At 40.3% G+C, this 27,997-nt stretch overlaps 1 protein-coding gene across 2 annotated transcripts in view; it reads left to right on the top strand.

Moving 5' to 3' along the window:
• The window catches only part of LOC140538925 (gamma-aminobutyric acid receptor subunit beta-2), a 105,700-nt gene that overhangs the window by 54,886 nt on the left and 22,817 nt on the right, over positions 1–27,997 (top strand). For both annotated transcript variants that reach the window (XM_072661469.1, XM_072661468.1), the window contains exons 4-5: positions 1,900–2,120; positions 21,181–21,263. In XM_072661469.1, the coding sequence (XP_072517570.1) occupies positions 1,900–2,120; positions 21,181–21,263 (304 nt within the window). The remainder of the gene's footprint in view (positions 1–1,899; positions 2,121–21,180; positions 21,264–27,997) is intronic.

Here is a 27,997-nt window from a genome sequence, read left to right as displayed (position 1 = left end):
ACATTCTCACCTCATAAACTTGCTCTACTTCACTTTTTACAGCACAAATGTCTCCGAAATCACTGGCCTGCTTTCCACTATATAGGCAAAAGTATTGGGACACCTGCTCATTGGTCATTGTTATTCTAAAATCAAGGATTTTAAAAACGTTTATCCTGCTTTTATTGGAGTAACTGTCTCTACAGTCCAGGGAAGACTTTACTACTAGATTTTGGAGCATTTGCTGTGAAGATTTGATTGCATTCAGCAGCAAGATTCAAAAGTTTTATTGTCATATGCACAGCCGAAACAGACAGTTACGCTGTACAATGAAATTCTTACTTTGCTGTCCCTCCATTCACCAATAGATAAAGATAACAAAAAAGAAATTAATAATAAAAAATATATACAAAATAAATAAAGTATAATAATATAAGTTGAAGTAAAAAAAAATTAAAGTAAACTTTTTCCTTTTTTACAATTAAAAAAATTTTAAATAAAAGTTACATGTGCTTTTATGTGCAAGTATGAGCAAGTATGAAGAGCAGCAGCTATAAAGTGCAGAATGCAAGTAAGAAATGTAAACAATAGTGTGCAAGTAGCGAATGTAAACAGTGTTCTGACTGCAGCAGTACAGTGAGTGTAAGGTGCAGTTAAAATCAGATTAGAGTTTAAAACCAGTTCAGATAGGAAGGGTTGGAGAGGTAGTGCGTGAGGTGTTCACAAGCCTGATGGCCTGTGAGTAGAAACTGTTTGTGAGTCTTGTGGTCCTGGACTTCACACTCCTGTAGCGTCTGCCTGAAGGTAAAAGTGTGAAGAGTGTGTGCTGGGGGTGTGTACTGTCCCTGATTATGTTGTGGGCTCTCCTGGTGACTCTGTTATGGTAGATGTTCTGCAGTGAGGGGAAGGCTGCTCCTGAGATGGACTGTGCGGTTTTGATCACACGCTGGAGAGCCTTTCTGTCCTGGGCAGTAGAGTTTCCATACCAGACGATGATGGAGCTGGTAAGAACACTCTCAATCATACTCCTGTAGAAGGTGCTGAGAATTTTGGCTGGCATGCCAAATTTTCTCAGCCTTCTCAGAAAGTACAGCCTCTGCTGGGACTTCCTGATGATGATCTGAGTGTTGTGGGACCAGCTGAGATCCTCACTGATGTGGATGCCAAGGAATTTGAAGGTTTTCACCCTCTCCACCTCAGTCTCCCCTATGTACAGGGGTGTGTGCAAGCACAGGTACTAGGAAAGCTGTGTCTGTGTGTGTAAGCAATGGGTGCAACCTAAAGTAGCTGAATGCCTTCATATTAAGGTGTGTCCATAAACATTTGGATGATAGTGTAGGTTTGGCCCAGAAGCTGCTGTTGGCCTCTGCTCTGTCTTCAGTGGTTTTGTAAGGATTGTTTGTTGTGTATCTTCAGTCATGAGACTCAATGCACCAAAGAATTTTGGGGAATTAGTAAAACTGCCGCTAATGAGGGGCATTTAATAATGAGCATTTACCCACATGGATAGAGCACACTGCAATCCGATGCCACTGATGCAGCATGGCTCAGGATTCGAACTTGCGAGCCCGGGGCTATAATGGCAGCCCTGGGTCATTTCGTTAGCAGGAGTTTCTATAGATGGACTTTTTGGTGTGTGTGTGTGTGTGTATATATATATATATATATATTTTTTTTTTTTTTTTTTTTTCTGTGATTTGGGTTCTAAATAGTTTTAAAATTAATTAGTCAAGTTTAATAGTGATGTCTCAATTACTCAAGTACTTCGCCATCAGTGTTCAGATTTCCTCAGGTTCCTCTATAAAATGTTGTTCTGTCACTTGAATTGTCTTTACCAACGTCTGCTTTTAAGTTTATGTAATTATTGAAATTATTGGTACGCATGGTTACAGTTGTGTCTCTTTGTCTGCTCTTTTTCAGGATTACACGTTAACAATGTATTTCCAACAAGCCTGGCGGGATAAGCGGCTGTCCTATTCCGAAATTCCTCTGAATTTAACCCTGGATAACCGGGTCGCGGATCAGCTGTGGGTTCCGGACACGTACTTCCTAAATGACAAGAAATCATTTGTTCATGGAGTAACGGTGAAGAACAGAATGATCCGGCTGCACCCCGATGGCACAGTGCTGTACGGGCTCAGGTATAGTTGTTGATTTTTTTTAAACAATCTAAATAATGGCTCTGTCTGATCAGGCCGAATTTGAACTAGGTGTTTTTCCATTTTGTCCTTTTCGTTTGAATCAATCTTAACATATACAGTTATGTGAAAAACACCCTCTATGAATTCTATTATTTTCTGCATCAGGACATAATAAACATCTGGTCCTTAACAGGTCTTAAGATTATGTAAATGCAACCTCATATAAACAACATACGACATGTCATTATTTATTGAACAAAAAACAGGCAAAAATGCAGAAGCAGCGTGTGAAGAGCTAAGTGAATCAATATATTGTAGAACCACTATTACCAGCAGTAACCAGTAACCTGTACCAGTAATGCTTTACTGCATGACTATCAGTCTCTCACATCATACTGGATACAAGCCGTTGCTTCTGTTCATTCGTTTATGGGCATTCGTTTATGCTCATCTTATGCTCTGGACTTTGACTGGGCCATTGCAAAACCTTAATTATTTTCTTTCAGCTGTTGTAGATGTGCTTGAGATCATTGTCCTGTTGCGTGACCTAATCTCAGCCAAGCTTTAGCTGTTGGATAGTTGGCCTCACTTGGAATACTTTGGTATACTTTGGTCAACTAAATGACTGACTGCTTCCCAGGTCCTGTGGCCGCAAAATGAGCAGAAAAAAGTATCACTGTGCAGTATGACCAAACATGCACACTTTTGTTTTTGTCTGTCCAAAAGACATTGTTCCAGAAGTCTTATGGTTTGTTCAGACGCATATTTCAGCCACACTGCCATGCTAACTGAGGCCTGTAGAGTCGGAGATTTTTTTTTTGCAGGTTCTCTGAGCATTGCACGCCCTGAACTTGAGGTGAATTTACTGGGACGTCCATTCATGGAAAGATTGGCAGCTGTCTTTAATGGTTTCCACTTATGAATAATCGTTCTCACTGTAGAATGATGGACTTCAGATTGTTTGGAAAAGACTTTACAACCTTTCCCAGATTAATGGGCCACAACAATTGCTTCTCCAAGATCATTGCTGATGTCATGTTAAAACACCCCTGAATGCTCAAGACCAACAAACTGCCACTTGTGCCTGGCTGCTAATGGCAGGAATAAAGGTGTACTTAATTTTTTTACACACAGTCTCTGTATTTTGGCTTAGATTTTGGTAAATAATGACAGTATAATTTGTCATGTGGCTTTCGTCTTGGGTAGATACCTAATTTTATGTTATCGTGGACTGATATGCCGTAAAACACCATAATGTTCAATTAGGGTGTACTTTCGTTTTTCACATTAGTGTTAATTCAATGACTTGGACTGAGTGCAGCTACCTTGTTCCCACACACCCCACAGTGATGGCCACTACAGTGGGCAGTGGTGGTTTAGTTAAGTGGTTAGTATGCTAACATGGTTTATGTTCTGGAAGTCCTAAAACAGTCCCAGCTGATTGTCTTCAACTTCCTGATTTCTCTTCAAACACATTTAGTGTTTCTTTATTTTTTCTGTTATATTTTATAAAATCAACCTCCCAGCTTTGTTCAACCCTGAACTTCTCCCTCACTGAACATTTCAGACTTAGCTCTAGTTTCCCTTCCCTGTTCCATCTGTTCTGGGTGTGTTATTGATGGTGAAGCTCCTAATGAGCGCTTTACTGCAGCACGATTTCACCCCGAGCCCATGATTAGCTCCATACTGATCCAACGTTGGGTTATATACAGATTCGGAGTCGCTGCAGGGTGCAAGTCAGATTCGCCTTCCTAACCTCCCCACACCCACCCACCCCCCCAGCCCCCCTCTCTCTGTTAGTGTATTAGTCGGACTTTAGGACATGTTAGCACTCGGTTGGTTGGCGCTGCTTGTGTGGCTGGCGTTACGTAACCCTTAATATCCTCTCCTCTGGAGCGATCGCCGATTAGCCCATTGTTTCGCCGAGTGATTCATCGATTTTTAATTGTTCCAGCCAGAAGCGCTGTCATCTCTGAGGCCGCGAAGCTATCGGTTATTACTGTGTAGACGTCTAAGCTAATCTCTGAGATCTGTGGTGAGGAATGGCAGCGTGACGCTGCTTGCAGACTGGATAGATGCTTACTTTGACCGAGTTTAGGCCTACAGGGTGGTGGTGCTGTATAATTCTATTTACATTGTAGCAGGTGTGATGAGGACAACATGCAGCAGTGACCTGACCTGACCATTGTGCTGAAATCCAAAGAAAACAAAAGATGAACTTGAGCCTTTGTCCAATTTTAAATTAATAAAATATTAATGGTTTGCAAGACCTTTATTATATATATATATATATATATATATATATATATATATATATATATATAATATAGTATATACAATATATAGACAAATCCTCAATCATTCATTCATTGGCGTTCTGTTAGATTGTGCAATAGCATTTGCAAAGCATTGCTATGAAGATTTGATTGCATTTGGTGACAAGAACGTTAGTGAGGTCAGCATGTGGGATGATCCCCCAACTCATCCCAAAAGTATAGGATGGAGTACCATCCATCATTCCAAATAAAACACTGCTCCACAACTCAATACGGGGGGCTTTATACCCCTCTAGCCCATGCCTGGCATATTTTTTTGTCAGTACTTCTCTAAAGGGACTAGACAAGCTGCATGTGTGCATTTGCACATCTTTATCAGCAATGGGTGCAACTGAAAAGCATGAAAGCTGAATGCATTCATTAAAAGGGGCGTCCACAAACTTCATTGTAATGAGAAACTGCAAATTCCCAGCAGAAATTCCAGTTCTGATACAGTTTGATGGAAACTATCGTTTGATGGAGCTTTAAAAGCTACAAAAGATGAGGTTTCGTTTTTTTTTGACTGCTAAACTTGAGCTTTTGGACAATTTTAGAATAAAACTACATAGACCAATTAAGCAACGGATATCTAGGGATGCGCATTCTGACTATATTTGTTTTGTTAAAACAACAAAGGGACTTTGTTGAAATTAGCATATTAGCATAGGCTTTTCATTTTATAGACACACACACAAACACACTCCTACATATGACTCTCAGTGCTTCTTATTTCATTTCAGTCTTTCTTTGGTCTGCAGTATTGCGCAGTGATATGATATCATCAAAACCATCCAAATGTTTGGAATGTAAACATCTTCTGGAGTCTGACATTTCAGGTCACACAAACCATAAATCATATGGTCGTGACGTTGCCCAAGACAATCTCAAAAATACTTGTTGCCAGGAAACTGATCTGCAGTTTCTCTGTGGGTTTTTAAAAAGAAGATTTTTTTATAGAAAAACTAATTAAGAAGTAAACCGATTACACAAGCTATGGTGTGTTTGTATATACTTTATAAAAAAATCTAACTAAATCTCCTAAAAATCATTTAAAATGCAGACAGCAGTTTCTCACAATCCTCCTCATTATACTCTTTTAAAGTCAAACTCTTAGTCTTTAACACTTGCATCACTTAAAATGACTCGATGATCAACCTCAGAATGATCTAGAGATGGATAAACACCAACCTAGTCCTGGTGCGGAGTGGTGTTTTTAAAAAACCTCAGCATCTGCAGTGAACCCCATAGTGTTTACTTGCCTTAGATTCATCAATAAAAAGGCAGGCGGTCGATGCGTTGTACTCTGTGAAACGCAGGGTTTGACTTACCTGAGCTATCGTGTTGGGTGGCATTCTGCAGGCTAGCCTGTATTTCAGTGAAGGGTAGAACTAGTCTCTAGTGAATGAATTGTAATCTAGGTTTTCTGAATGCTTTGCTCAAGAGCATCTCAGCCAGGGACATTAAGGGAGGAGAAATTGCTGCTCCTTCACCCCCCACCCTCTCCTCCTGCTGGTTCAGGGGATTGGACCATTGACCTTCCAGTCCAGATCCTGATTCCTGGTGGAACAGTCAAAAATGTGTCTGTCTGAGTTTAGGTTATGGTTATATGAAGCACTGATTACTGTTGCAGTGCTTGGTGTGTGTGTGTGTGCGCAACTTGGGATTGAACCATCTAGATTCTGGTTCTGATTGTCATGACGGGTTAGGCCAGACACAGAGGGATGAACACTCGCAGAGATGGTCCAGTGCAAGTAAATTTATTAAACAAACAAAAGGGGGAAAGTGAGCCAAACATGCAACAACTAAAGGGCATAAACGTGAACGATGATTAACATAAACAGAACATGGCAAACAAGAGAGCGAAAACAAACAGAGCTGAGACGGGGGTTTAGCTGAGGAACCAACTACTTGGCTCGAGCAGCTAGGCCAACCCAACCTGGAACTGCCGCATGGCAGAGGGTCGCCTAGCTGGATTGAAAGCAGAAGGATACTCTCCCTGGATCAACGAGCACACCTCGACAGACGCTCGACCCTCCGTGAAGATCAGACGTTGATGACCGAGTCGAGCAGAAGCTGACCTAATGCTACTAAGATAACGAATGGTAACCTCTCCAATAACTTCGAGGTTCTTGGACCTTGAACATCTAGCATGGACGCCCCTTAAATCCCCACAGCCTCAGGTGAAACGCATGAACTAAACAAGACGTGATGAACCTGAATCAAAACACGTGACGTAAATGAACATGAACAAAACACTGAGTCGATACATTGAATCGTACAAGAACGGAAACAAAACAAAAGTCCTTGTGTGAGCCTGTGGGTGGCTGGAGAACATGGTGTAACTTCAGTAAAATAATAAAGTAGCTCTGATACTAAAAGGAACAAAATCAGATGTGAGTCATTATGTAACTGTTGTTTTTAGGCAAGTAGATTTAAATTCTATGGCAGAACATCAGTAGGAACAGTGTAGCAGTGTAGTAAGTAGCAGTGAAGCACTTAGCAGATCCATTGTGGTAGAGAACACTTGTGCTGTACTTTATTATTCAGTGATGGATGGGGGAAACTGTCCTATCCAGAGCTTGAGTGTGTGTTTCATTATGGCCTGTTAGAGAAGCATTATCACTGACTGTAGACGCTTACATTAATGACTCCGTCTCCCTGCGTCTGCTGGACATGGCTTATATCGCTGTCACACAGTCCAGAAACAGTGTTACGAGGGGGGGTGTCATGAATGAGCAAAACATGCTGATTCTTACTCCGTAGTGTCAAACAGCATGCGTGCGTGTCATCACCTTGTACCAATTAACGTCAATAACATCTGACGCCTGCCGTATTCCAGCCTTTAGAGACCAAATTACAGCCTGGTGTTGGAGCGAGATGGTGTTCGAGTAGTTTAGTGAAAACAGTGGACAAAACACTGGCTGCATTTGTCAAGTGTTGCTTAATTGCTGTTGAAGCTCAAAGCTCATTATTTTATATTTCATATTATAGCACTGGGGGTGGAGCTACTGATAGATTTATTTATTTATTTTTAGATCAATCACATTTCTTTCTGTTCAAATGTTTGTGGACACCCCTTCTAATGAATGCGTTCAATTACTTTCAGTTGCACCCATCGATCGCACACAGCTTGTCTAGTCCCTGTAGAGAAGAAGTACTGCCAATAGAATTGGACTGTCTGGAGCAGGTAAACATGATGAACCTATTGACACCATGCTGCCTAATGCCAGGCGTGTGCTAGAGGGGTATAAAGCCCCCCAGCATTGAGCTGTGGACAGTAGAGACAATCACTCCAACAAAAGCAGGATCAACACTCTTTAACACTCTCGATGGAACAATGAATGAGCAGGTGTCCCAATACTTTTGTCCATACTCTAAAACATGAAGTAAAAGGATTTAATTCCAGGTCATTTTGGAGCATTTCTGTTGGTCCATTTATCATGAAATTCTGAAAATATAGAAAGTCATATTGTTATGTAATTATTGTGATGATAATGGCTTTTCAGTTAGGCCTGGTGATTCTGTGAAACAGTAAAGAATCTGGCGATGCGATTGGTGTTATCTGCAGTATTTTCACCCATATTAAAAAAAGTGGACTATTTTATCATCATTGCGTCTACAGGTCCTTATAAAAGGCTTAATTGTTTTCCTCTTGTGTGTGTGTGTGTGTGTGTGTATATAAGACACAATCTCCAGAGGTCTGGGGTTGTGAGTTTAATCCTTGCTCTGGTGGTGAACTGGCTGTGTTAATTCACCCTTAGATGAGTGTGTGTATGTGTGGTACCCTGATGTGGACTGGAGCTCTGTCTAGGGTGTGTTCCTAAGAAGTAAGAAGAGAGGTGAGACGAGGGAGGCAGAGACACAATAGAGAGTGATGGAGAATGAGGGAGAAACGCTGATGAGGAGAGAGAGCTAGAGACTGCACCACACAAGCAAGATACATGTTAATGATCTCCAGCATGATTAATGTCACTGATAACACCCCCCCCCCCCGATCAATGCACACACGATGATGAATATTAAACTGTGTTTATTTGTTGTGCAGTTGCCAGACAGGGCCTGGTTCTCTGTGATGGTTGAGTATGAAACCGAGCTCCTGTGTTTATTGTCTCCTGGTGGCAGATTTAACTCGCCCGGCCGATTGATATTCAGAAATTCAATTCGCTCATTCAAGGGCGTTCGACTCTGCGCCGCAGAGCAGCAGCAGTGTTTGGAACTTATCTCTGCTTAAAGAGGATAAATAAGAGAAAACTGAGTTAATAAATGAGTAGCAGGACTAACAGAAGATTTACCCAAACCAAATTCAACTGTTACACACCTGTAACCCGACTCGCTTTGACATTTGACTACCCGAAGTTGAGGTAGAGCTGTAGTGATGACGTAGTGGTGAAAACGGGTCGTCTTCAACGTTCCTAAATTCAGCCATGTCTCTCCTCTGCTGCGTTCTCTCTTCACTGGCTTCCTGTAGCTGCTGTCCAGGTCATCAGATTCAGACCCTGACTCTGGTCTACAAAGCCAAGACTGGACCAGCCAGCCACTCCGTACTTGGAGCCGATACAAAGCCGATCTGCACCAAGAGCCCTACCACCTTCAAGTACGGCTCGGCTCGACCCGCCATCCTTTAAGATCCACTGAAGACGAGCGTCCAGACTTTTTTCTGTCCTGCACCGAAGTGGAGGAACGAACTTCCCCTGGGTGTCCGAACAGCAGAGTCCAACACTCACTGTCCTCAAACCCAGACTGAAGACCCTCCTCTTCTGAGAGGACTTGGGTGAAGAGTAGAGTATTATGGTCTCCATATTGACTTGTGTTTAGTAGAGTCTAAGATTAGAGGATCTGAATTTTAGTCTATTTAAACCAGCTGAGGTTCTTCTTCAGTAAACAGTGAAGCTCTTCTGTAAGAACTCTGGAGAAGAGAGTCTGATAAATGCTGGAAATGTAAATGTTGTGTTAAAGAGACATCATCATTGACATCTTTATTTCCTCACTTTATTAAATGGAAGTGTTGTTTTAAAACAGTCATAACATGTATAGAGACTAAACTGTAAATTCCAAGTTCTGGTAAAATAGTGTTTCCAGTGTGTTTTTTTTCAAAGAACCTTTCAAATGGTTCTACTGGTACTGTTCTATAAGGAATGACTACAGCTTAAAAAAACACATTTGGGTATTTAAATTGTTCTTTTCCTGGTTAAGGGGTTATTTGAATTGGTAGAAAAACATTTTGTAGAGGATTCTTTTAAAATACTCTGTTAGGTTAATGGTTTTATATAGGTATATTATCAAGACAATTCATGATTCAAACATTTGAAGTTTAAATGGGTCTTTTCCTGGTTAAGTGGTTCTTTTGCTTTATTTTAAGGGTTTTTTTTAAGAGGTTCTACTTTGGTCATAACCCCATTTTTAGTCCTGAATAGATCTCTTAATGCTTAGTGTTGCAACCAGACTAATGCAGGTACAATTATGGTTAAACAGAATTCAGCCAGTCAGATTGGTCTCTGATTTAATTTGAGCTCCCTTCAGTATAAAACGTCATTTTAAATACTCAGGCAGTGATTATTACTGTGACAACGTAGTACTTTTGAAATGCAGTGAGATCACTTCTATTAACTAGGAGGAGGTTGCATTACTCAGACCCCCCCCCCCCCCCCCCCCCCATTTATGATGGATGGTTTGACCAGGTTTGACTGGACCTCTTTTTTCTGAAAGCCTATACCCTGCCCTGAAACGTCTGTAAGCTCTCGGGGGAGCCATTCATCGGCCTTGAGCTCCAGCGCATTGCCAGCATCCTACAGAGCCTCTGGAGGTCAAGATCCCACAAAGCAGATGGGGCCGGCCTGGCACCACTTCCACGCACTCCAGCCTCGTCCATATGGCCTATTGCCTCTGTTTTACCTTCCACACACTGCTACTACAGTCTGTGTGTGAAATAACCACAGCAATGCAGCCAATTCCATATGCAACGGCCTCGCTGCTCTACTGGCGTTTGTCTTGGCATGTGAAATCATCTTCAATGTCAGTAATGTTTCTAATATTTCATGTTAGGGTGCCATTAAGTGAAAATTTTTAGAAGCAGGTTGTACAACCATAATACTCTTAATATCTGTAATGAGGAATTTAAAATTTGAGAGATGTTTTGCAGTGTGTAAAGCTTTGATTATTTTGTTAATTATGACAATAGTGGGAGTGTCTCTGTTTGAGTGTCAGGGAATGCATTTGTTGAATGTTCGGGTGTTTAGGTTTTTTTGTTGAGCTTTTAGGAGTTCAAAATGCTTTCATAGTGTTGGAGAAGTGAACACAGTGCTTTTGGGCTTTGTCACTGTGGCCTATTGAGCTGAAGTGTGGGAACCTGCCAGCGGGGCTTGCTGTGGTTCCTCGCCGTTGCCTTCGTGTACAGAGAGAGACCAATTTACTACTTGGTTAAACACTTAAAAACCAAGAAGCCACATCACCTGGAACAGGTGCAGAGCAGATGATTGAGAGAAAGTGAGAGCCTTCATCCAGTTTTGACATCAGTATGCCTCCGAGAGGCAAATTTACCCATTGCTTTTTGCTCCTGCTGGGTATTTGTCATAGACAACTGATAGACAGGGCTTGACAGCTCCTTTTGCTCAGTGCTCCTGGACACTACATTTCATTTTTGGCTGGGAAATTGCAGAGCCTGTGGTCCAAGGACTGGGAGGTTATCTTTGTTTTTTCTACCCATTCAAACAAACCAGTTAATTCTTCACACAGTCGCAAAATTCAACCCTCTCCAGTACAAAATCCAGAGCCTGATTGGTTGGCCATGAAGCTAAAATAACATGTGACAGCGTCTTTTGAGAAATCATGTCATATCAAATAGTTTGGTGAAAAACAGATTTTATAAAGAAATAAATAATTGGGTAAAGATGAGTATAAAACAGATGAGAAGGCTGAGAGTAGAACAGAAAAGAGTGTCTGGAGTGTTATTTTGAGAAGAATGTGAAGTTCTGTCAAGCAGGGCAAAAATGTCTATGACAGGAAGCCTTCAAGGTCAGTCTTTAGTGGAGTAACTCGTTTATAAAAAGCAATATTCAAAAGTTCAGCCTTAACTTTCAGCATGAGCAGGCAACTTCAGAAATATCAATAACAGTCTGAGATGTAGGCAGTCAGGTCAGATAAATGATGGGTATATATAATAAAAAAAAGAATCAGCCTAGATCAATCAGCCTAGCGTAGATGTTAGGGATAGTGGACATTCGTGTTGGTCATTCCCTGGTTTGACTGGGGAAATATGTGGACAGGAAGTTGAGGAATAGTCTCAACAAGGAACACTTGAGTGTTTTTTTTTCGGTTCGTACTCCAGAGACTAAATGGATGGACTCCTCCATACACATACACACACACACATACACACACTTATTCACCCGATGTGAATCCCAGACAAGGTGAAACATTTGCACTACATCCTACCTCACTACATCACTGGACTCTTTGCACATTTATTGTGCATAAATTGCACGTTGTGTTTTTGCACATAGCTGTTAATTCTTTTACAAATAGCTGCTAGAGGACCGCACTAACCTGTGCTGCACTCTACTGTTTTAACATAGTTTGCACTTTTTATTGCACAACCCTACTTCCCACTACTGTCTCAGTCTCAGTCTTATTTATTTACACTTTCTAGTCTGCAGTCTGTGTCTCGTCTGCACTGTGTTGTGTTGCACCATTGTCCTGCAGGAATGTTGTTTCGTTTTACTGTGTACTCTGTACATAGTTGTATAGTTGACAGAAATGACAATAAAGCCTCTTCACTTGACTTAAATGTGGTTGAAATGCAAATGTATTTCTTTAATTCTGTCCGGAATAGAGTTGAGGTAGAGATTGGCATCTGGTCCCACAGGTTACTGGCTCTTGCACACCAAATGCAGTTCTTCAATGGCAAAACTAAAACTACTTTAACTTTTAAAGTAGGTGACATGAACTTCACCAACCACAGCATACAATAACCAAGATTGTATGGTCACCCAGCCCGACCTGCTGGAAGATTGCCAGCTGAGGTCCCCTCTACCTGCGTCAGACCAGCTGCCACCTACCAGTTCGACCAGCAGGTCCCCCACCCACCACCACCCATACCAGACCAGCTGCCACCTACCAGTTTGACCAGCAGGTCCCCCACCCACCACCACCCATACCACACCAGCGGCACACCCTCCTACCACTGCTACCTGTTTAATGACCATGTTAAAACCTAAATGGACTCTTAACTATCTGCACTATTAATATCACCACTATTAACTATCTGCTGTATCTGGTTTGGCCATTTTTATCAATAATTTATCAAGAGTTCTGATCAGAGGAGGACGGGTCGGGTCCCTCTTGTGAGTCTTGGTTCCTCCCAAGGTTTCTTCCTCCAGCTCTGAGGGAGGTTCTCCTTGCCACTGTCTCTGTTGGCTGCTCACTGGGGGTCTTGGATCCCTCATGTCTTACGTTATTTCTTTTTTTCTGTCTTTAATAATTACTAATTATGTAAAGCTGCTTTGTGATGACAACATTTATAAAAAAGTTATACAAATAAATCTGACTTGACTTGTCATGACATTTTTCATCAAATCTTTATTAGATATGCCACTATTAGCATACACATTTGTTGATGGACACCATCACTCCTACTTTGAGCTTCAAAGATTTTTCAAAATGTAGGTTTAGTCCCATCCTAAGTCTAAATTTCTCACTCTTATTAAAGCCAAATTCACTCACTGTGCTATCCAGATATGCTTTCTCCATATGAGATCACATCTGGCACTGCATGACCAAGAGACCGATGCTTTCTAGCTTTTTCTGAGTGTTGCTTCCTGTATAATACTGTATCTTATAGCCTTTACTTTCTCCTCAAAGTTTCTACTCTAAAAAAAAGTCAGGAAATATGTACTCCGTCAATTCACACCAGTTTAATAGTAATCAAGCTGCTCAAGAATCGACAGTTGTACACAAACCTCAAATAATGAGATGCATTACATCATGCAATAGTGAAATGCCATGCTAGTCTGGGGAGGCACAAAGTTAAGACCAATAAGAATCTTACAAATGAAAAATGCAGAGAACGTAGTCTTACCCCTGATTTTATTGATGCTACTCAGCTTTCAATGTCTTGAGCTATTATATGCTAGTATGCTTGATTGCATAAATATGCATGAGAGCATCTCCTAATTAGACTGAGATATGAACAGTATGTATAGCTAATTATAGACTAATAAGCTCTGCATTAGAAGAACTGTGCAGTTGAGCTGAAGGAACTGAATCATGATGATACGATCAATCAAAGATCAAGTGGCTTATAAATCAGCACTGATCATTCAATTAGAACAGTATAGAATCAGAAACGTTTTTGAATGTACTCATTGGTATCCTGTTATTTTGGTTAAGCTTTGCTGGACTGACCCATCATAGATTTACACCAAAAACTCTTACTACCTGAAAACAGCAGGTATCCTGACAGATCAGACAGGTGGCATTAATTTGGTATTTCTGCTTGGAACATGCTGATATTTCATCTGGTGCAGTTTTTCAAATATTATACACCACTCTACCTGTGAGAAACTATCACACTACTCAGGTTTATTTAAAATGAGCCATATTAAACTGCCCTGGTGTTTGTTTACATTGAAACAAATTGGTGCTTTAAATTAAAGTTAGAAACATGCCGTCTTAAAATGTACTTAACATTTAGGAACAATTCTGAAAATGTAAGAAAATATTGTTTCATCAAATTATTAAAGGTCCAGTCAGCTCAAGTTGTGAGTACCTTTGCTACATGACCTTGATTTTTCCAGTTGAAATGCTATGCTACTTGGTTGGACTGTGTTGTAACAAAAAAGGGGCAACTAGTGTTTATCGATTGTTTGTTGAGGGTGTGTTTATATTAATTTCCTATTCTAGTGCTATAGGAGTGTTGATATTGTGAATGTGTGGACAGATGGCTCCTATTCTAGCATATAGCATGTGTAGATTTTGTTTTTTTCCCCTTATGCTCCAATCCTTTATCTTGAGTCATACTGATGAGTTGGTAGTGGTATGTATCAATAAAGTCTTCTCATGCTTGCGGAGTTGCACTCTCAGTTAAGAAAGAAAGCCTGTTAATCCAAAAGTAATCCAGTGTTTGTTTTGGTTAAGCCCTGGGGGGCGCAATTTTGCTGGTAACGCAGTTAGCACAAGGGTTGGCGTTCACAAGGTGGACTTGTTTTAGTGTAGATAGTGGGGCGGTGGTGACTCTCTGTGGTTAGAGCTCTGGGCTATTGATGACCGGATTGTAGATTTAATAGGCAGGGTCACCAATTGCCACTGTTGGGCCCTTGCACAAGACCCTCAGTCCTTTCTGCTGCCCACCGCTCTGGGAATGTGTTCCCACTGTATCAGTTTTGCCGACTAGTGTAAAGGTGTCCTCACTGCAAGGAGGGGTTAAATGCTGAGGCCAAATTCCATCTGTATCCAAGACAAATGGTGAATGTAGTGATCATTTATTCAGGTGGTAGTAGAGAAGTACCACATGTTCTAATTTATAGGAGTGTTTATTGTGGTTGTTTGGGCAAATATCTGCTTTTGTAGTTTAAAAGAGTTTATTGAGGTGTGTTTGGACTAATATCTCCTGTTCTAGTGTGTAGGAGTGTTTATTAAAGTAGTTTATGGACTAATATATTCTGTTCAAGAGTATAAGAGTGTTTATTAAGGTAGTTTGTGGACTAAGGGCCTAATAATTGGAATGCATGAGTATGAATTTCATTACTGCTAGACCAGTCCTGAAATGCAATCCTCTTCAGACTTTTATGTTTTCTGTACTCTAACATGCCTGAATCAGCTCCATGGCTAATTATCAAACTCATTATGAGCAGAGTCAGGAGTTCAGAGCACAGGAAAAGATTTGTGTGGTGCTTGGGGTGATGGATTTTGATTTCTGTTCAGTTTCAGCATTTCATTTGAGAGGCATCACATAAGCTGCAGGCTGTGGTATACTGTAATTTGGTTGGAACCCTGTAGGAAACCATGATGGTGGCATGGTTAACAAACAATCTGCATTATTTTGGGGGGATGGGTTTTTTTGGGGGGATGCAAAAACACTGATTATAATGTACACAAATGATGGTTCAGTTAATAAATATTAATGCATTAATACTATTACCAATTAACATAAGAGTTAAGGAAAAAAATACATCATAGAAACAAGAAACAAATCAATTAGCGACTTTGTAATTTAAAAAAAGAGGACAAGTTTGAAGCACATCTAATGATTTTGCATGAATCATTTAATACTGTTAACTTTTTTAAGTAATAGTTTATGTTTAAAAACTTTTTAAATGATTAAGTGACTGTCTGTTGTTACTAAAAAAATTGTTTTTACTAAAGTTAAAAAATTTTTAAAAATAGTGAGTGATTACTTTGGCTGCCTACGCACAATAACTAAGGCCCTAACATTAACACTGAGCATCTGCAGACCTCCTTTTCTGTATAGTCCTGCTGCATCCTTTAAGCATAATTAAGTGTTTTGGTTAAAAATTGACCTGTCGCCTTAAAGGTTAGGTAAGACTTGTAAAGTCTAGCAAGTAGAGGAAGCTTCTGTTTCTTTCTAGAGCCGTGGTTTTCTGGTCGGGGAATGTGGGTCAGTGGCAGCGGCAGTGGCATGGTCACATGATGAAACTTCTGCACTGCATGAGAATTCTCCCAGTCCTGATGACTTTGCATATAAAAACAAATAACCTACAGAATGTGCTATATATATATATATATATATATATATATATATATATATATATATATATATATATACAAATAATGTGTTATTTGAAAGTCACTCTAATATTATTACAATTATTAATGTTTTTACAATTCATCCTGAGTGTTATTGATATTAGAACTTCATTTTGGATTTTAGATCTATTAGAACTTCATGTAGAATGTACTGCAGTTTTTTATCATTAACTTCAAAATCATTTACAGGTCTGTTTATCATACTTGAAACGTGCGAATTTGTACAGGTTTAACATATTAGACATTTTTAAACATTTATTACGCTTATAATTGGGTTGCTTATAATTGGAAGAAAATATGATTGGAAATGTTTGAATTATGAAGTAAATAATTGAATGTCTCTATCAGAACATTCTGGTTTGAAGTTATCATTTGAAGAATTTTGCTGAACTACAAAATAAAAGAGACTGTCAAAAACTTTGTGATCCTCTAATGATTCCAGAGTAGATTGGATCTGCTTGAGCTTCTGCAGTGATAACTTCAATGTTTCCCTTGAAATATGAGCTGCATATTTAAGTCCTGGCTGTTACATCACTTCAGCAGTGGAACCTCCCACAGGACAACAAGCCATAAAAACACAAATCCTGCCAGTAACTGAAGGTGTACACTCTGTCATTGTATGTGTCGTAAATTCACACCCCCAGTGGACGATAGTAATCGCTCAAGCTTTCGCAGTACCGCACATTATGTACAAGTTCTAGACTGTAATGCGTCTCAGGGGACATTTAAAGCTGGACAAACTCCACAAATCATGCAGACACTTGCCGGAGTACAGCTGCATGATCTATCTAGTGGCAGTTGTCCACAGATTTGTCAAAATTCCCTGCATAAAATAGGGTTTGAGATGAACACATTCAGAGTGGGTTGGCTGTTAGCAATTTGGATTTTTTTACAATGGCAAGGAATGGAACCAGGCATGTCTATGACAACACAGCCAATTTTTTTGTATGCAAACTCACCAAGCTAGTTCCTGATCATACCAGCAATACAATCATTCTTCACACACTAGATTGAGGAGAACCACCTTTGAAAAATTGTTAACCAGGAGTGATCAAATTTTAACAGATCAAATTTTAGCAGATCAAATTTTAACAGTTTAACAGATACCATTGTACATGACTTATTTTACCCCCATCTGTTAAATGTGATAATACAGTAATTATTTAAATGTGTTTGTAGATGTTGTGACTAAATTTAATTTAATTTAACCAAGAAGACCTAAACTTTCATTTCAGTTCAACTTGTACATATCAATCCATATTTCAAACAGAAGACTGTGGAAGCAGATCTGTGTACAGGCCAGGCCAATTCAAGTGATAAACGAATAACCTACATGTTATTTTGATGATTAATTAAATGTATGCCAGGCAATAAAATATGACTTTACTGAATAATAACTAAACATATACACATAATAAAACACATAATATGTGACTTCAGATAAAATAAATCTCTAGGTATCATTCAATAATCCTATTTATGGTAGAACACTGATGGAAAACCTACAGTAAGATCAGGAACCAGCAACAGGATCTTAATTGTACATATTTTACCTATATGCTTAATTTGAACCATTTGGGTTGTATTCAAAAAATAAATATGTCTAAATCTTTGGTCTCTGTTTGCAAATAATTTGAGAATGTCTGCTAAAGTAGTGGAACCATTATTCGGATGTATAAGGAACCATGGTACTGTCTACAGAAGATTTTCTTCCAATGTGAAGAACCATTTAACCAGGTAAAATAAAAGTTAAGCACCCAAATGGTTGTTTGTGGTGTGGTGGTGGTGTTATATGGAATTGTTAACTTTACTACATTATCTTTGAACACTTTTTAAGAATATCTGCAAGTATTGTTCAACATGACACTTTGATTTGAAACTGTTGATTCAACCGCTTTGGTTTTGAGTTTTCATAATTCAGTTTTATGTATGTGCTCATTATTTTAAGTTTATTAGATTGTGATATTCAAGATGTAATGATTGACAGGGAGGTGAGGGAAATTCACATTTTCTCCTTTTAACATAACTGATGTTCTAACAATCTAGTTAAGACCTGATGAACATGTTTAATGTTAGTCATGATCAGGTGAATGAACTAGAATATCATCGATGTAAGCCATTATAAACGGAGCCAGAATGCCATTGATGAATGAATGGATAATACACAGATCATTAGTAAGACCATATAGCATAACCACAAACTCGTAATATCAGATAGTGGTGATGACAGCTGTCTTCATTTATCTCCTTCCTGGCCAGAATGTAGGTGCTCCTAAGGTCTAATTTTAATTTTATGAGCACAGTGGCACCACTTGTAGGCTAGGCTGCCCCCAAGACTGATGGATGTGGATATGGCTAAGTTTTGGTAACCTGATTTAACATTCTAAAGCCATTGTGATCTTAGAATATGGTTCCTCTGAGTAAAGATGTAATGATCCTTTGGATGATAATCAAATCTAATGGTTATGAGGTTGGAGATTACACCGTTACACATGAGGATCTTCATAACTAATGATGAGCATCTGGTGGTTGTTGCCGGCACTTTCATTGCTGTACCTTTACCACCGAACTGCTCTCTCCTCTGCCGGCAGACCCAGTTCTTGGTTTAGCGAACCCGACTTGCACTCTCCAGGGCCTCCTGTCATACTTTTCCTCTCTTTGTTCTCACAGAGTTCTGCCAGTTGACTTACACACCCCAGGCCCGTATTCCGCCTGAGCGGTTCTGGCAGTTTATAACTTTGAAAGATGAAAAGAGCAGCTCTTGACTCGCAGCCCATCGGCGAAACTCCCGTCTCCCATCCAGAATCTCTCCTAGGGCGGTTCTGAATGCTAAGATGGGCGCAGGCCTCAGCTCTCAGAGATGCCATTAATGGAACGGTCACTCAGTCTATCAGTAATAAAGGAAGGTTACACAATAAAGCGTCTCTTAATGGTTAGTATATGGTACTAATATTGCAGTGGTGCCAGTATTTGTACTGCATTTGATAACCTGACTTTCTAATCTTGTCATTTTCTGCCAGTACTAAAACAGCATGTGTTTATCCCAAAGCTCTTCTTGTGGGGTCTAGTGTTATTTATAGTATCAGTATCATATAGTATGCTTTGGTAAATCAGTGCTTAATGATGTGGTAAAAAGTGATTTTGGACACATCCACACTGTGCTAGCTGGAGACACCCAGGAGAAATCTGGACAAAACGTTGAAAAACTTACAGAATAACATATTTTTATTCATTTTTGCTGTACATGTTTACCTCCATCTATTCTATGTGATCTGGACTTTTTTACAGTACAAATTACTCTTAGTCGAGAAAAATGCTTTTCAATTATGTGCCTAAAATGTCTGCACTGAACTGCAATAAAATTGCAGTGTATAAATACTTCATCATTCAGATCAATAGGACCCTTGTGAAAAGTTTTCCAGTTATCAGTAGAGGCCTTCTTTCTCATCAGTAAGATTTGAACCCATATTTGTGCTTGAATTTCCAAAACCAATCAGGGTACCGAACAGCAGCTTACACTAAGGTTCAAAGGTTTTGTCATCATACACAAACTCAGCTTGCCCCCTTTCTGCCCATCTTCACACCATACCTGCTGTTGTCTCCCCAGGTAAGGGTGGGGGGCACAGCCATGCTAATCCAAAGAAAACATGGAAATTAGGACCAGCATTGTTGGTGTGTTTTCAGACGCTTTCTATTCAGGGCTTGTCTGTCTTTATGGCTAAAAGCATTTTTTGTTTGTTTTCAACGGGAAGGTCTTGGGACGGAGTAGTCATGTCAGGTGAAGTGAATTACATAGATTTTCTGTCGTGCTTGGTTAGGAGTGGCAGTGAAAAACTAGGAAACATTTGCAGAGAATGGACAATGCAGGACTTTAATAAACACAGGCAGGGTAACAAGATGGGAGTTTACAAACAACATGGGTTAAACAAGGCGGCAGCAACTAAGGGACAAAACCAACAAACAATACAATCTTGACAACTCAACAAACCTGGGACTGGGAAGAGACAGGAGCTTGGGTATACTAGGGACAAACAAGACAAACAAAACAGGGCAGGATAAATGAAAAACTACTGAGCCTAGCTCAGGAGGGGACAGGGGCAGAAGGAGAACTTAAAACCACAAGCAGCGCTTAGGTGCAAAACAGGGCCGGGATAATAACGCTAACGAAAAACCACAAGCAGGGCTCGGGAGTACAAAAACAGGAGTATAACAAAAAACGTGAAGCGACGCTTCGGATGCAGACAGGGAGAAATAAAACTTCAAACAGATGATAAATGACAAAACCAAACCAAAGAGGCAGGGGAACGAGGGCAAGGCGCAAGACTAGGACAACCAGGGAAGTAAGGGCAAGGCACTAACAACACAAGCAGGTTTACCCAAGACCAAACAGAACACAAGCGACGTGGCACTGAAGAAAAATCCTTGAGCTGGCTGAGGAAAACTCTGGACCCAGAAAGTTTCAGCGAATTCACGATGGAGAGTTCATGACTGCACAGAGCTTTTGTAGACACAGTCCCAGGTGTTGTGCATGAGGTTAACGGGGGGAGAGCGGCTGCAGTGCACATGCACAGCCACTCTCCGGAATGCTGGCTCCTGACAGGGCTCATGGACGGAGCCCTGGGATTGCCCAGGGGAAGAGCATGAGAATGAGACAATTGACAATTTCTGGCTTAAATAGCATTTGATAAGGAGTAAATATATATTACACAGCAAGTGAACAGTTAGGTCTTGAATTTTATGTTTTGGAAGCAGGAAAATTTGGCAAGTGTAAGAATTGTGATGGTTATATGACCGTACAACTCTCCAAACCAAAACTCATGGTGATCACTTATCCCACAGAACATACTGACCAGTGTGACATTGTGCTAACTGGTAGTGCTGGTCTTTCATTGTGAGCTGTGTGTGTGTCACTGCTTGAAATAATGGAAAAGTGGTGATGAGAAATGGCAGCTTTTGATTGACAGATGCTTTATTTTTGTGTCTAGGATCACTACAACGGCAGCCTGCATGATGGACCTGAGAAGATACCCACTAGATGAACAAAACTGCACCCTAGAAATTGAGAGCTGTGAGTGGCACAATAGATCCTCTCTCTCTCTCTCTCTCTCTTTCTCTTTCTCAGAGATGATGTTAGATGTTCAGCCCTGCACCTGAAAACACATATCTGTCTAGTAACATTAAGATAAACTCAGGTCCACTGTGTCTGTTATTTACTTTTTCTATTATTCCCCCAGTCTTAAAATCAGTCTGCTGCTCTGATATCGTCAGGCCAGTCCCCCCCAGTACTTGTTGAGAATGAAGAGGAACAAGTTTTGTTATCGACTTCCTGCAGATCTCTTAACAAAACAACTTGTGAGAGAGTGAGACAGACAAGCTTTCCCTCCTCACTCTACCACAAATAAAGAATGTCCGAGGATCGATCAATATTTCAACCAGAAGACTGTGGAAGTAAATCTACAGGCCAGGACTGCCACAGCCGATTTGAGTGATTAACCAATAATATTTGCATTATTTTGATGATTAATCAAATAAGTGATTAATTGAAAAACAAAACATACATAGCCTTAAAGATCAATTAATAAAACAGACACACAAGGATACATTTAAATGTGACTTTTCTTCAGATGAAAAATTCTTACGTTCAACAATCCTGTTCACTAAGATCAGGAACCAGCACCATCTGAGCTTTAACGGTGTCGAGGAGTGTGGGGCACTGTTTGGAGAACAACCGGTCATCCTAATTGAATCCCATCAGATCTTACTGCTAGGTTCCGGGTGGGATCTTGAGGCTCTAACTGAATAAGAGCGTGTGCAAGTCAGCAAAACATTTAGCGTTAACATTTAGTGTGAGGAGCCAAAACAAAGCTCTTATATTACCTTAATGAGACTGACCTTCATCTTCACGAAGCCGAGGGATAAAGAGAGCAGGCTGGACTGTGTGGTATGAGGCGGATGAAGAAAGCCTAATCAAATCTAATTGGGACCCTATCAGGTCATCTGTACATGGAAGGAGAGCACCAGGAGCGTACTGAGTTACAACACGGCTGACTGAGAGCTGCAGAGAGAGAGAGAGAGAGATGTAGAGATAGAAAGAGGGCCAAGGGAGATGGAGAACGAAAGGCTGGAACATGGGTACACGCAACACTTGCTAATTCAGCTCCCAAGCACATCCACATCCTAATTTGGCGACTGCCTCCTCTCCCAGCTCGACAGTGAAGGCAGCGTGAGGGGGAATATTTAATGCCTGATCAAAATTGAGGAACGCATGAGGCCGTTCCTGTTCGCTCTCTATTCAGAGTCACACTGCTCATGCAGCTGCAGTGTGACGCTGACTGTCGGCATGTTTGAATCCGACGCGTTGCCATTCAGTCTCGGATGTGCACCAGCTGCTTTTCGGTGGGCCCTTTGTAACCAGATTTTTTTTCTCTCTCTCATTCTCGTTCACACTCTTGTGCTCTATTTATTGTTGTAACCATTACTTCTAAGCATAAGGAACTCTGACAGATGCAAATGTTATAATTTGTATGTTTAAAAGTAACAAAAGTTTACTAATATGAAAACATAATGGGTGCATAAACTCCTGCCATATAATTGTATAATCTGATGATCATATAATTTTTGTATTAAAATTTAAAAATGGCTGATACAAACAGTTAAAAACAATAAACATGAAATATAACTTTGTAATGTTTAGTCTCATAAAGAATAGAGTGCTTGTACACAGCCAAATAATTCAATTTACAGTTTTCATGTAGCAACCAACTGCATCTGTATTTTTTCTCATAGGAACGCATAGTGGAATAATGGCCTTGTTGGTGCAAAAGCCTGTGCCCTGTGTGTTGAACCATTGTGAAATTTTAAAGAAACGTTCTAGCAACCCCCTGGCCTACCATAGAAACTACGTTTAATAGAATTGGAGTGACCTGTAAACATGTATTCACCAATAAACAAACATATGGGCCATCATAACCACATGAAACAGCACAGCAACCACAGAACTACATTGCAATCACCTGGGGTACCATAGCAACTGTGTTACCTGATACCCATAACCAAAATGTTACCTGAACCTTTGTAAAAGTATGAGGGAGAACCACTGAGAGGAACTGGAACTCAAAACGAGAACCCTCATGAGAATGTGGGTAAGAGCCACAAAGAGGAACCTAGACTGAACCTAGACTGAATAGGAGAGGTCCTCTCCTGGGCTGCACTGTACAGTGAGCTCCAGCCAGTAAACTGTCTCAGGTTCATCTGATGGCCATGGAGTTCCACAAGGTGTCTCTCTGAATATTGAATGTTACAGATATATTGGAGGTCATGGTTCAGCTGTAATGTGAACCCTGGCCTACAAAGTTAATCATGTTGAAATTTCAGTTTCAATAACACACAAAGGTCTACTGCCTTCAGCATCTGATTACACAGAACTGTGGAAGGAACACGCGAGAACACAGCTCAAAAGGGCACAAAATAAATCACAATTAATGCAAACGAGCAAAAAAAAAAAAAAAGATGCTGATTAAATGTTTTTTTTTTCTCCTTCTGGTCTCTAATTGGACTTGTGCATCGGAGGCGTAATTGCTATTTACACTCTAGAGAGAGAGAGAGAGAGAGAGAGTGATTGTTTATGTAGGGTGCCGCGGGTTGCAGTCAATAAACGGCTGAGATGTTTTTCTTGGAGGTGGGCAATATCGATGCAGTTCATGGAGAATCATTAGTGTGTTTTTCCCCTCAGTCTGCTGCTGAGTAGGTGTTGGCAGTTATATAGGCACGCTGAAAATACTAAACATGGGAAATTGAAAGAGGAAAAGAGAGCAATAAACACCCACTAACTGGCCTGCGGTGCTGTAAGACTTTTTGAAACTTGGAGAGTAAGAATGAACTGCATTTCTGCCGTTCCCATCTTTAATTAGAGTGGTTTACTTTTGTCAGATTAAAACTCATTTAAAAAAAAAAAGCCTTTAGTTTCATGCAAATGTACCCAGACAAATGCAGCATTGAAATCTACTATTGAAATCAACAGCACTTACTCACTCTTTGTATACAGTGATAAACACACAGTAATGCCAGGAAAGCTCTAATTCATGCACATGTTGATCTGTTTTACTATCAAACTGTCCACCCATTATTATATATTTTTTTATTATTAAATATACAATTTAGCCAGTTAAAAGACACAATCTGCAGTACTATTAGATAGAATAACAGCATTGACCGAACAAGTAGTACAGTAGAACTCTCCTGGAGACTGATAATTCAGGAGGTTAACCACAAGGTTAAAATAAAGTTTAAATAATAAATGAAAACAGAACTGGTCTGAAAGCTTAATCTTGAGAGAAATTGGTAGGTTTTAATGTTAGAAGAGTTATGGTGGCTGCTTCTTTGGATGAGCTAACAGTTCTGACATTTGAGTAACCATGTACACTAAATGGACAAAAGTATTGGGATACCTGTTCATTGTTCCTTTGGAAATTAAATATATTAAAAACTATTTATTGGGCTTTTGCACTAACTGTCTCTATTGTCCAGGAAAGGCTTTCTGCTAGATTTTAGAGCATTGCTATGAAATTTGATTGCTTGCAGCTACAAATAATAAATAATGTTGTTTTCTGTAAATAATATTGTTATTGCTTTTTTACTTCTATTATTTATATTGTGTATATATTGGTCATTTATCTACATTTTTGCATCTGAGTGTCTTGCTATCCCTTTTATGCTGACACTGAGAATTTCCCCACTGTGGGACTAATAAAGGACTATCTTATCTTATCTTATCTTACAAAAAAGCCTTAGTGAGGTTGGATGATTTGCATCCCCAACTCATCTCAAAAGTACTGGATGGAGCTCCTCCACCATCATTCCAGAGAACACAGTTCTTCCACTGCTCCACAGCTCCTCAATGCTGGGGGGCTTTATACCCCTCTAGCCCACGCCTGGCATTAGTCAGCATGGTGCCAATAGGTTTAGGGACTAGACAAGCTGTGTCTCTTGGGCTCAGTACAGACTCTGTAGAGTACAACAGGTTTAGTAGCATTTACCCCAGTTAGTGATAAAGCCATGCTGTCTTGTCTTGACAGTGTGTCCTTACAACAAGCTTACGTTCAGTCATTCATACTGTTGTAGTATACTGTACTGTACAAAATTGTAAATATGAGCAACATTAACAAAAATGGTATTTCACTCACCTTTATTTTTTCCATTTTCCCATGATGGAATGTAACAAATCCCTGAGAATTTAGAGTATCTGTGCACATCCCTATCCCTATTTGGACCTGTGCAGACTAAGCTAATGATCCTTATTGAACAACAGCCAGAAGGAGGAAGACTGTCTTTAATAACATCAGCTGTAGATTTCCTTACGCTGAGACAGACAAGAGCAGAAGGAGTATGAAGTCTGTCTACTCTCTGTAATCATTAGATTGACTGATGGAAGGCCATTAGCACTGGGGCAAGACCAGCGACTGACAGGTTTAGCACCTTATTGATGGTTCAAGGCTATGCCACTGTGTGTCGTCCTGTTTGCTCGATAGCTGACCCATCTGGGAGAAGAAACGTCCCTTTAATTCACATATAAGAGCTAAACTACTTCTGTAGAGGCAAAGGTATGTTAGATTCAGAGCTGGAAAGGAGGCAGTGCCGGAACTGATGATTGCTCTTAAATGTGTTTCACCAATCAAATGCTTACCTGTTCTGATTGAAGCAAACCTCAAACACCTGCACATAAGCAGTTAGATCAAACGTATTTGAGATTAGGAAACCCATTCAAAGACAGATTCAGGTGTTCTCCTCATGGAGCTGCTTGAGAAAATGCCAAACGTACTGTGTGAAGTTGCATCAAGGCAATGGGGGCGCCTGAAGAATTTTAAACTTAAGGTAGTTTAGTCTTTACATGATTCAATTTGTTATTTCCTAGGTTTGATGCCCTCTGCCTCATCTACAATGTGGAAAATAGTAAAAATAAGGATAAGAAAAAAATACATTTGCTGGTTTACCAAGACCATCAAGGGTAACATGAGGACATTAGTTGATTTAATCTGACTGCTCAGTTCGGTCGGCCTGATTTAATGCTTTGTTAATATGGTGTTCGTGCTGTAATCTAGAAAACGTAAACATGATGCTGAGTAAACAGATGACTGACAATCTATAAGCTGTAGCTGACACACTAATAATAGTCATCACCCAAGACAGTGTAGAGACAAACCGTTGACTAAATTTAAACAAGAATGAAAAAAAAACATTAGTTGCACCTTAATAAAATTAAATAAATGGACAAAAACATTTATAAAGGCTTATTCTAACATGGGTGAATTGTCAGAATTGACCTCAAAAGCAGCCTTTATGACACTAGTGCTTGCTGGAAAAACACTGTCCATTTATTTTACAACACAAAGTAGAACAGCAGATCTCAGCCCCATTAAACCAAACTAGAATTTATTACCATCACATCTACAGTACACTCCTGACCCACCATCACATCTACAGTACACTCCTGACCCACCATCACATCTACAGTACACTCCTGACTGACCCACCATCACATCTACAGTACACTCCTGACCCACCATCACATCTACAGTACACTCCTGACCCACCATCACATCTACAGTACACTCCTGACCTACCAACACATCTACAGTACGCTCCTGACTGACCCACCATCACATCTACAGTACACTCCTGACCACCATCACATCTACAGTATGCTCCTGACTGACCCACCATCACATCTACAGTAAGCTCCTGACTGACCCACCATCACATCTACAGTACACTCCTGACGGACCCACCATCACATCTACAGTACACTCCTGACGGACCCACCATCACATCTACAGTACACTCCTGACCCACCATCACATCTACAGTACACTCTTGACTGACCCACCATCACATCTACAGTACACTCCTGATCTACCATCACATCTACAGGACACTCCTGACCCACCATCACATCTACAGGACACTCCTGACCCACCATTACATCTACAGTACACTCCTGACCCACCATCACATCTACAGTACACTCCTGATCTACCATCACATCTACAGGACACTCCTGACCCACCATCACATCTACAGTACACTCCTGACCCACCATCACATCTACAGTACACTCCTGCCCCACTTTTGCATTAGCTGCTGTCAAAAAAATAGAGTATTTTTCACAGTGTGTGAAACTATACTTACCTATACTGTACTTTAGCCTGTCTAGCTCTCACTGTGTTGTTGATCTGCTTCAAAATGGTGCTCTATTACGCCACCAAGAGGAGATTCAAATAATATAGGAGTGAATTTTGTGACTTCTACACACAGCTTAGTCATCAAACACACTCCCCACTCACACTGTTATGGTACTGAAACAGTCTTTAGGTGGAACCTGGATAAGTTCCATTGCTGGGGGAACTGGCAGATGAGAAAATGACCAAATCACTGCATTTTTATCACAATTGATCACAATGAGGAACTCTTATATAGGCATATCTCCCACCCCCACAGCAGCCTTTTAAAAGTTTGCCAGAAACGGCAGCTGCAGCGATTCGTTCTGCACGTATCCCTTGTCCTTGTTTCCTTATCGTACAGCTTGAATAACGTCATGCTCTGTGTAAAGGCTGCTTCTAAAAGACTGTGAGGGATAAGAAACGTCTTTTTCGCAGAGGTGACTTTTTTTCTCCTCCTTTTTTTTTTTTTGACACCCGACAACATTATCTCATCTCCACGGCCCACCGTGTGTTAGTCAAATTTTCTGCACTGCCGAAGCACAACACAGAGGAGCAGGCAGCCATCAGATCCAATTTTAGACACTGC

The sequence above is a fragment of the Salminus brasiliensis genome, chromosome 18 (assembly GCF_030463535.1).
Source record: "Salminus brasiliensis chromosome 18, fSalBra1.hap2, whole genome shotgun sequence".
NCBI classification, from domain to species: Eukaryota; Metazoa; Chordata; class Actinopteri; order Characiformes; family Bryconidae; genus Salminus; species Salminus brasiliensis.
Note: the sequence above shows the minus strand (reverse complement) of the source record. Positions and strands in the feature narration are given on the sequence as shown.